The 10,992-nt window shown below is 44.7% G+C and overlaps 1 protein-coding gene across 5 annotated transcripts; it reads left to right on the top strand.

Moving 5' to 3' along the window:
* Positions 1 to 8,059: 8,059 nt before the first annotated feature.
* LOC144580965 (histone H2B type F-M-like) lies at positions 8,060 to 10,376 on the top strand. 5 transcript variants are annotated; one of them, XR_013531369.1, is made up of 4 exons: positions 8,060 to 8,519; positions 8,844 to 9,000; positions 9,202 to 9,374; positions 10,227 to 10,376. XR_013531369.1 is itself a non-coding variant. In XM_078362197.1 (4 exons), the coding sequence occupies exons 1-2, from the start codon at positions 8,110 to 8,112 to the stop codon at positions 8,976 to 8,978; spliced, it is 447 nt and encodes a 148-aa protein (XP_078218323.1). In that variant the 5' UTR covers positions 8,060 to 8,109; the 3' UTR covers positions 8,979 to 9,000; positions 9,202 to 9,220; positions 10,227 to 10,376. The 5 variants fall into 5 exon arrangements, 4 of the variants coding, with proteins under 4 accessions (XP_078218323.1, XP_078218322.1, XP_078218325.1 ...); XM_078362197.1 differs by having other exon boundaries at positions 8,942 to 9,000; positions 9,202 to 9,220; XM_078362196.1 differs by having other exon boundaries at positions 9,202 to 9,220.
* Positions 10,377 to 10,992: the final 616 nt, after the last annotated feature.

Raw genomic sequence — 10,992 nt, 5'->3', positions numbered from 1 at the left:
ACACATGTGCCACAGTGGCTTGCTGCACCTATCAAACCGTCATCTAGGTTTTAAGCCCCACACGCACTGTTTGTCCTAATGATCTCCCTCCCTTTGCCCCTCGCCCCCCTGACAGGCCCTGCTGTGTGTTGTTCCCCTCACTGTGTCCATGTGTTCTCATTGTGCAACTCTCACTTATGAGTGATAACATGCAGGCTTTGGGTTTCTGTTCCTGTGTTTGTGGAGAACGATGGCTTCCAGGTTCATACGTGTCCCTGCTGAGGCCACACGAACTCATTCTTTCTCATGACTGCATAGTATTCCATGGTGTATATGCGCTACATTTTCTGTATCCAGTCTATCACTGATGGGCATTTGGGTTAGTTCCAAGTCTTTGCTATTGTAAATAGTGCTGCAATAAACATACGTGGGCATGTGTCTTTATAATAGAATAATTTATAATCCTTTGGGCATATACCCAGTAACAGGATGGCTGGGTCAAATGGTATTTCTGGTTCTAGATCCTTGAGGAATGGCCACACCCCCTTTTACCTTTGTTGAACTAATTTACACTCCCACCAACAGTGTACAAGCATTCCTATTTCTCCATAGCCTCACCAGCATATGTTGCTTCCCGACTTTTTACTGATTGCCATTCTAACTGGCGTGAGGTGGTATCTCATTGTGGTTGCGATTTGCAATTCTCTAATGACCAGTGATAGTGAGCTTTTTTTTCATATGTTTATTGGCCACATAAATGTCTTCCTTTGAGAAGTGTCTGCTCATTTTCGTTGCCCACTTTTTGATGGGGTTGTTTGATTTTTTTTCTTGTAAGTTTGTTTCAGTTCCTTGCAGATTCTGGATATCAGAGCTTTGTCAGAAGGATGGATTGCAAAAGTTTTCTTTCATTCTGCATGTTGCCTGTTCACTCCGTTGCCATTTTCTTTCTTCTGAGCGGAAGCTTAAACGTGTAGAAGTATGTTTGATTCTTGCCTTGGCAACGTTCTACCGGTTCGATCTTGGGCAAGTGACAGTCTTATGTGGTTCAGTTCCTTCGTCCATAAAAATGGAGATAATGACACTACTTCACAGAGATCTTGTGAAAGGTAATTGAAGTGTTCCCTGTAAAGCACTCAGAACAATGCCTGGCACAGTCACCATTCAGACAGTGGTGACTCTTTTTATTGCTATAGATACCAATGCCTGGTTTAATTGACACCAACCAGTATGAGTGTTGGCTATGTGGGTGGTAATGAAAGAGAGTGAAATACACTGGCAAGGTCAGAAGTGGGGTAAGTTCGCTCAGTCTTCTGCTTAACATGTGGACTCTACCAATGTTCAAGGGATTGTGATTTTCAGTAACATAATTGTAATTAGTCCTTGACTTTGCCATTGAACCCAATATGTTGTTGTCCCCAGTCATATCAAATGGTGAAGAAATATCTCTAAAGAGCCAGGGAAAAATACTGACATAACTGCATAGTCACTAATTAAAGGCCAAGGTATTGATTAATGGAATCAGAAAAAGGTCTGATATATACCTGGGTATTTCACATGTGGAAACAACACTCAGGTCTCTGCAGCAATGTTTTCATGCAGAAAGCTTGTATTAAAGACTTCCAGAGATATAAAACCAATAGATTATTTATCCATCTGTCTATCAAGAGAGATTTATTTTAGGAAACTGATTCGTGTGATTATGGAGGCTGGCAGGTCCCAAATCTGCAGGATGGGCTGGCAGCCTGGAGTCTCAGGTACAAGCTGACGTTACACTTTAAGTCTAAAGTCCATGAGGCAGAAGACCCATGGGAGAGCCAATGCTGCAGTCCCAGTGTGAAGGCTGTCTGCTGCAGAATTTACTGTTGCTTGGGAGAAGCCAGTCTTTTTGTTCTGTTCAGGCTATTATGGAGGGAAGTCTGTTTTGCTCAGTTCCATTGATTTAATGTTAATGTTACCCAAAAACACCTTCACAGAAACGTTCAGAATAAAATGTGACCACATATCTAGGTAGTGTAACCCAACCAAGTCAGGTTACCTAAATCTCTATCCTTGCTTATTTGGGAAAGAAAGTATCTCCCCCTGATTGGAAAGACAATACAAGACATAAAATTGGCCATCACAGAGCTAAATGTGGATCATCAAGTAATGACTGTAAATCCCTAAGCTGAAAATTTTCCCCACTCCCTGCTTCCCACCCTTTCTATCACCAATTTGCAACAGGATAAACATATGCTCCCCAGCTTCCAGTGGACTTATGTCCAATTAAGCCTATCATAAAGTCAAATAATTTTAAGTCGCACCATCCTGAGTCGGAGTCCGTCTGTATTGGACACAATTGTGCAACATAGAATGGCTATGCATATGCTTCAGACAGCTACTGCAACATAGAATTGAGCACAGGAATCGTCGAATTTGCTAACTGCTGCTTGAAAAAGCTCCCGTGTTTGCATGAGAAAATCATGTTCCTTGTATACCTTTGCGGGAAGGCTAACGTGAAGCTTTTGCTTTTGCATCACTGAATTGATCACATTGCCTTCGAGGAAAGATCAAGCTATGAAAAGCCTTGCTGTGAAGGGGAGGATCCCCTCAGACTGTCTACCCCTAGGTATCCATGCCTTGAAGGTGCCACCACTACAGCATGAGAGAAGATGGCAGAGGACAATGTTCAAGAACTTGGGTTCTGGACTCAGACTGGTGTGGATTTGAATCCTTGCTTTCCCATTTATCAGCTGTGTTATCACGGGGCATGTTACTCAGTTACTCTGTGTGTTCTCTGCACAAAATTGAGGCTGAAATGTCTACACCATAAAGGGTTATTGGGAGGAGTCAATGTGATACACAGACCACGGAGGAATCACAGTTTGACATTCTCATGGGCTTAACACTGGGACTCAGTCAGCTTTGTAGAGAAAGAATTGTTTTAAAAGTGCAGTGCAGGAAAGGGGACTGTACCCAGGAGATCCAGAAGGGCTGGGTGGACTAGCCACACAAATTCAGCAATGGTCTCATAGGTTGCCAGGGGCCAGTGTCTTATCTCATTCAGGTTCATTCATTTATATGCTCATTCAACAAAGATATGAGCGCGACTACACTCACAATTTCCAGCATGATCTAGTTACCCTGGGAAGTGCAGAGTCGTACATTTGGACACGTTTTAGAGTGAAAGCAATGCTATTTGGAATTACTCCGGGACAACAGGTGAAATCAGGACATACGGTCACTATGCTGGGGAAAATGTCTAGGATTAGGAGAAAGAGTAGTCAACATTTAAAGCTTTGTCTGTGCCCTCACTGACTTCCACACTCATTCTCTTTTATTCCAGACTGACAGTCTATGATGAAAGAGGAAGTGCATTCCATTGGGTCAAGAATCAGGACCAATCACATTTTTGAGAAAGCATTGTACTGAAATAAATGTTTTTCTTGTCTCAACTTGCCATAGTTTGTTAATTTTGTCAGACGCATGTGCTTGAAAGTGAAAAAGCCCCACAACAATCACATTGACAGAGAGAGAGAAAGAGAGAAAGGGGGGGGGGGGGTGGGATCATTCCAGTTTTCTTAATTGGTCACTATCATTTTCTCTACCTTGTGAACAAACATGAATCTAAAAGAGCCAGTCTTTCAAGAAGGATCCCAGTGGCTGAGCCTAAATTTAAAATAGAGCCAAGCTGCCATGTGCTGACTTGAGCTCACAGATGTGCTATGAGTTTCCAAAAACCCACAGCACTATCTAACTTTGGAACTTTCAGAGCTCACCTGAACAAACCAACCAACCAACCAACCAGAGCTCATCTGCCCCTGCCAATCAGGGCTCAGTTGTACTGACCAAACAGAGCTCAACTGAGTCAACCAATCAGACCTAAGTCTGAATCCTGTATTTGCATCAATGGACTGCACTGGGAACTTGGATGGGAAGTTTCTCTATGAAAGCCATATCGTCTTTCTGTTCTCTGGAATTGCACCTCTGCTTCCCACTGAAGTCTCTACCTCCCTGGTTTTTCAAACTCTTCACAGGAATAGTGTCTTACCTCCAGATTCCTTTTCAGAGAATCTTTCTTCACAGTATGATGCAAGAGGCAGGACACGTGCTTACTCACAGCTTTGGATTCACATCCTGAAATCACCACAATTACAATAAGGCAAAAAATCAAACAAAGAAATATAAAGTAGACAAAAAGCACAAACTAATTTTCTCCTCAATTTGCGAGCCTGAACAGCTAGGAGGGCACTTAATGGATCAGGCCAGGTCACCTGCTCCCATCTTGAGCCAATGGCTGAGGCCCAGGGCTGAAGATACATTCCTTGAGCCAGCGGAGAGTGGGGTTTGGGTGCTCTCATTGGATGCTTTCACCCTAAGTGATGCATACTCACAGGACATTAAGTTCTGCATTCAAAATGATTGTAGAATGGGAAATATTAGAATTAGACAAATGTGAATGCGTTACAGTACTTACTTCAGTTTCTAGGAAGCTTGAAAAAGGTGTGTTCAATGAATTTCTGATTTAGCAATTTCTGCACTATGGGTTTCTGTTATGTATTTAAATGAATTCTATAACAGATGCAATGATGAGAAAAGATTGTATGAGGTCTCCTTGTTCCATTAGTAAAGTTTGTCTCTATTTGATGTTTTTAAATTGTTATTTATAGCAGTAAACATTTGTCCTTATTTGTGTGTGTGTGTAACTTGATTTAAGGCACACACACACACACACACACAAATAATTGTACCTTAATAATATTTAAGGTACAATTTTTGTAACCACATTTATAAATGAGCTTCTCAGATTCCTCTTTTTTAGTATTCATCCTGAAATTGGAATCAACATCATGTTATGTTTTTTTGAAATAAATTTTGTCTGCCGGGCACTTTAGCTCATATGCTCGTAATCCCCAGCACCTTGGGAGGCCTAGGCAGGAGGATCGTGTGATTGTAGAGTTTGGAACCATCCTGGAGAAACAAAATGAAACCCGGTCTTTCCAAAAATAAAAAATTAAAAAGTTAGCCGGATGTGGTGGCACGTGCCTCTACTCCAGGCTACTCGGCAGGCTGAGGTGGGAGTATCACTTGAACCCGGGAGACACAGATTGCAAGTGAGCTGAGATCGTGCCACTGCACTCCAGCCTGGGTGACAGAGCAAGATTCTGTTAAAAAAATTTTTTTTTTCTCTGTAAACCGGGAACACTCTTATTAGGAATAAGTGACCTGATCTTAAAAGTCTGAGAGGAAGCAGCATTGGAATTTCGGGTGGTACCTTCCTGGTGATCTCCATGTCTTCAATTCTTCTTAATCATTAAATCCTCGTTTGGTTCACTTTCGGGGATTTATGTTTCACATTCATATATTTAAGATATGTTTCTGAATGTATTGTCATATATTCTTGAAGGGTATTTGTTTAACTTATTTCCGATTTCATAGATTGAATTTTTCTCCATAAGAAGGTTTCTTAGAGAACTGGGCTAGTGTTTTATTTCACCCAACATAGCTTATTCACCAACAGTAACATTCAGACTCTTTTGGTGATCAAAATACTGTTCAGAAAAGAGATTTAAATTTCGTACACATTTAAGGATTGGAAATGCTTTTACCAGCATCCCCATTGTTGTTTGTGTTGTCTGCTTGGAGACTGTGCTTTGGCCATTGTTCGTTATGCACATTCAATGAAGGTGTTGATCGCAACTGAAGAGAGGAACCAGACCGTCAGGCCCTTTTATGCCCATGAGCCCTCGGCAGCCATGTTAGGGAGTTCCTGCACAAACCAGGCTGGCTTAGCCCAGGATAGCAGTACATTCTGAGATGCACCCGTCTCAGAACGGTCCACACGTGGCCACAGTCATTCCTCCCGCATAATGGACTTGGGCTCAGGAGGTCAAGCTCTTTTCAAGGAGGGTGAGCTGAACTAACCTTTGGGAGTTTTCAGTGACCCCTTTGGAAATGCTCACAGCGCGGCATGGATCAGCTGAGGAGGGCTGATGGGTCCTTTTGGCCATCTATCTGTGTAACTTTGAGGTAGGCCACATTGGCCACTTAGGCCAGCAGATACCCACTGTGATTGGTTGACATGATGCCAAGCAATGGGATCATCCAATCGCCTTCAAGGCAGTGAGGTTTGCTGACGGGCTCCCTGTGTAAGACTTCATTGAACCAGATGTCGAGTTGGCCTGTGACATAGAACCACGCTGGCCACTCCAAATTGCCCCACCCCCAACCTTCCCAGGTGCCCAACTGTCATCGTCTGTTCTTGCCATCTAGCGCTGCTGCCTCTGCCATGGCTGAGCCTTCCTCTATGCTAACCTCTGAGGAAGACCAGAGCACCCAGGAACCCACAGAGGCCAGCTCCTCGACGGCCCAGAAGCAGGAGAAGCGAGGGCGCCAAGGGTCCCGCAGGCGCCACGCCAACCAAGGCAGGGAAAGCTTCCAGGACAGCTTCGTTTTAAAACAAGAAAATCATGGTGACTTACTGATATGAATCCCGAGATTGTTGTGTACAAGTTTCTTCTGCCTTGTCCCAAACTAAGAGAAGGATTGGCTTGCTAAGAGTTCAAGTAGATATATAAAATTATCATTTGTAGAGGGGACTGTTCAGAAATCGTTTACTAGGCTTCTGTCATGAAGTTTACCACATAGGATGCTATCTAATAGCAAACATGAGGCTTTCTGTCCTTAATCGTCAACCTATTCATCAGGAGTAGAACAAGTAGCCTGTTAAAGATATTGCGGGAAATACACCTGCCAGCCTGACCTTTGAAATGATAGTTCACTCATGACCTTTATTTCTTCAGTTTCTCTTAATAAGCTTTTGTTGTTTAATCCTGCAACTGAATTTTACTTAAATTCATTTAAGGCATGTCTTTGCATATATTATCAAAGGCTCTTGAAAGCTATCTTCTTTTTCTGAGACAGAGTCTCCATCTGTCGCCAGGCATCCGGTTGTAGTGAAGTGGCGCGATCTTGGCTGACTGCAACCTCTGCACTCCGGGTTCAAGCGATTCTCCTGCCTCAGCCTCCCGCGTAGTTGGGACTACAGAGGTGTGCCACCAGGCCCAGCTAATTTTTCTTTTGTATTTTAGTAGAGGTGGGGTTTCCCTATGTTGGCCAGGAAGGTCTCCATCTCTTGACCTCATGATCTGCCCACCTCTGCCTCCCAAAGTGCTGGGATTACAGGCGTGAGCCATGAAAGCTATCTTCCTAAATCGAACATAGTTTTTATTTTTGGAATCCATTTCTCTTCTTCAGGGAGTTCCGAAAAGATTCAAGGTGAAATTTTAAGTCGAGTTCCGAAAACATTCAAGGTGAAATTTTAAATCGAATATCTCTTAAACTTATTAGCCATTTCCAACTTCTGAGTTGTGATTTGTGGTTGCTGTTTCGTTTTCCTTTTTTCTTTTTTCTTTTTTTTTTTGGTTTAAACCTGGTCAATGTTGAGTGTCGTTATATGTTTTAAATAAAAGCACCTTTCCGTTTCTATTCTCGGCTTGGAGGCTGTGGTATGGCCATTCCTCGTTCTCCTGATTCACTGAAGATGGTGATCAGAACTGAAGACAGCAGCCAGACCGCCAGGTCCTCTTCTGCCCAGGAGCCCTTGGCGGCCGTATCGGGGAGTTCCTGCTAAAGCCGGGGTGGCTTAGCCAGGGATAACAGTAGATTCTGAGATGGGTGAGAACCGGTCCACACGTGGACACGGTCGTTCCTCTGGCATCCGCATAATGGCCTTGGGCTCAGGAGGTCTGTCTCTCTTCAAGGAGCATGACCTGAAATTGCTGAACTTTGGGCGTTTTCAGTGACACCCTTCAAAGTGCGCAGGGAGTGTCGTGTATCAGCTGAGGAGGGCTGATGCGCTTTTGCCCTGTGAGGCATCTGTGTAAGTGCCTCTGACGTAGGCCACAGGGGGCGCCTAGGCTGGCAGACGACCACTGTGATTGGTTGACATGATGACAAGCAGTGGGATCACCCAATCACCTTAAAGGCAGTGAGGTTTGCTGACAGGCTCCCTGGGTAACACTTCATCCAACCAGATGTCGAGTTGGCCTGTGACGCAAACCCCCGCCAACTCCAAAGTGCCCCGCCCCCAACTTTCCCGGGTGCTCAACCGTCAACGTCTGTTCTTGTCATCTAACGGCCGCTGCCTCCGCCATGGCTGAGCCTTCCTCTAAGCCAACCTCTGAGGAAGACCAGAGCCCCCAGGAACCCAAAGAGGCCAGCTCCGCGACGGCCCAGAAGCAGGAGAAACGAGGGCGCCGAGGGTCCGGCAGGCACCACGCCGGTTGCGGCGGGGACAGCTTTCAGGACGGCTTCGTCACCTATTTCCCCTCGGCGCTGAACCAGGTTCACCAGGGTCTCAGCCTTTCCCCAGAGGCCCTCAGTGTCATGGAGTGTATGATTCGTGACATACTGGACCGCATCGCCACTGAGGCTGGTCAACTGGCTCGCTACGCCAAGCGGGTGACCATCACCCCCTGGGACATCCAGATCGCCGTGCGACTGCTGCTCCCGGGGAAGACGGGCAAGTGTGCGGAGTTACAGGGCACGAATGCCGTCCTCAGGTACACCGGGGCAAGTGAGCTCCCTCAGCAGCACCCGAGCACCACGGAAACCCAAAGGCTCTGCTCAGAGCCACCGCAAGTGGCCCGAAAGACCAGTGGCCCGTTAAGGGGAGAACCCCACTGGAGGCTGGGGTGGGTGACACTGTTCTGACTTAGCAGGCGTGTGTCGTGCGGTGTCCCGGGAGTTTTCGAGCACTTTTCCCTCAGTAATAAACAGGGTCAGCTCCAATATATCTGTTGTACAATTTGCTGCAAGGAAAAGCAGTGGGCTTTTCCGTGCCCGTGTTTCATTTCCTCAGTTTCCCAAATGGCCGTTTTTATTAGTTATATTTCTAGGTTATCTTTACGGTGGTATTATCAATGTGCTGATACTCGCCTTTTTCACTCTCATTCTCCTGCGACTGGACGGTGGAATTTTCCAGAACTTCATTATGTGCGTTATGGAAACAGAGAAAGTGAATACGCTGATAGAAGAAGCAAGGTAACCATCCTAAACCTTTTCAACATCTCTCCCATCAGGAATCCATGTAGATAAGCAAATGAGGCCCATTTACAGTGTACATATAGCCAAAGAACATTTTCAAGGGTCCATCCATTTCCCCACTTCCTTGAGTCTGAGATCGCTCATGCGATTCATTCTGCTTTGAGCCTGACAATAATCTTTTCATTTCTTTTTGAACAGAACCCTTCCTTACTTCCAGGTATGCATCAGCAGGATTTGGGAGTGTCCCCGCAAACAGCTCATGGTCTACTGGTACAGCGGCGAAGCAAAAGAGTGACCTGCAGTCTATGAGCAACAGTCATTGTCCCAATGTGGGGAGTGACCCAGGCTGAACCCACAGCAGCCTTCCTGTGGTATTCAGCCTGGTGGTTCAAGGGACAGGGGTGTGATTCTTTACCTGATGTTTTCGTTTTCAGTGTTTGTAATCACGATCATTTTAGGATATGAATCCAAAGCTAAAATTAGTATATGCTCCTTGCCCCTAGCATCAAGTTATGCAGAGCATTGTCAGCCATTAGGAGAAGTAAGATAATGCTTATTTCCTCAAGAGAGTTACATATTAATATTCATATTAATGTTAACATAGGCTGCCTTTAATTGTGCTTTCCTCTGGGTCTCAAGTGTTTACACTTTTAGCATTTTTTTCTATAAGTGTATTGCTGAAATTCAGAACAGCTGGTGACTTTCCCCTTGCTTTCCTTTTAAATCGATTTCTAGCCTCCCGTGTATGTGGACAGGAGAACATTCCCTGGGATTGCAACCCATAGGAATTTATTATGTGGTGCCTTGAAGCTCAATACATTGGCCATTTTTGTTAAGTGTTTCCCGTGCATTTGCAAGCATCTCATAAACAACCCTTCTCCTTCATATGTAGAAACCAGTAAAGGATGGCACTCTCAGTGAAACTGTGACACAAAAGCTGGATAAACGACAAAAATCAAAATTTTATTGAGCCCCTCAGAAGTGGGAAAGTACCACCCCAGAGGGACCTAACACGTAGCCGCGTGGATTATTCCACTTTGACAGACGGCCGCTTGGTCAAGAGGGAAATGGGGGCAGGGCAATATAGTAGCCACAGCTTCCCTGAGTAGTGCAGATGGGAAGCAGGGAAGCTTCACCCTGGGAGCTCCACTCGGGATCCATAGAGAAAGGATGTAGAACCAAGAAGTCCCCTCATCGGGATTTTTTCCTTGCTCTGTTTCCAGAATATTAGAAAAATGTTATGAAAATAGTTGAAGAGAAATACTTACTGCACAAGGAGACCAAGAGAAACCCCCACAAAATCAGCCACAACGAATCCCTCTGGATGGTGCCGTCAAATGGTCCTACATGTCCGGAATAACATTTCAAAAACCAAAGACTCTTTGCAGGAACCTGTTCCCTTTCAGAGACGGGGCTATCTATGTGCCTGCTCCAAAACACCACATCTCACTCCGTGGCTTAATTCTCTTTATGTGAATTGTTTTGCTGTAAATTGCCAATGTTTCTGTGAATTAAGACATACTAATAAATTTCCAAAGTTATCCTTGCGTATCTGTGTAATTAGGCAAGTCTTTCTGAGAAACCAAATCCACTGGGATATTTTACCCTGGACTATGTGTTTTCCACTTGTAAATTCAGACATCAAAGAGGAGCATTAATAAAATAGGGTTAGCAATGAAATCTGATTGGGCTCTGGGGAGTGAAGAGTGAGGGGGCAAGGGGACTGATGCTGGCAAAATATAGGAAGAAAGAGGAAAAGCGTGGTTTCCTGTGAAGCTCAGAAGAGGAAGCTCACACATTTGATATAGATTTCAGTGGCTGATTGAGGAGACAGGGAACCGAGCGAGCAATCGTAATGCAATGCTGTGGGTTACAGAAAGCAGAAACTAAGGGAAACAGCTTCACTGCATAAACCACAAATAAGAAGTATCAATGTAGGGACAATAGTATGAATGGGACAAGCACAGTGCAGTCAAACATTTTATCAGC

Source organism: Callithrix jacchus, chromosome X (assembly GCF_049354715.1).
Source record: "Callithrix jacchus isolate 240 chromosome X, calJac240_pri, whole genome shotgun sequence".
Taxonomy (NCBI): Eukaryota; Metazoa; Chordata; class Mammalia; order Primates; family Cebidae; genus Callithrix; species Callithrix jacchus.
This window is presented reverse-complemented; position numbering and strand designations above follow the sequence as displayed.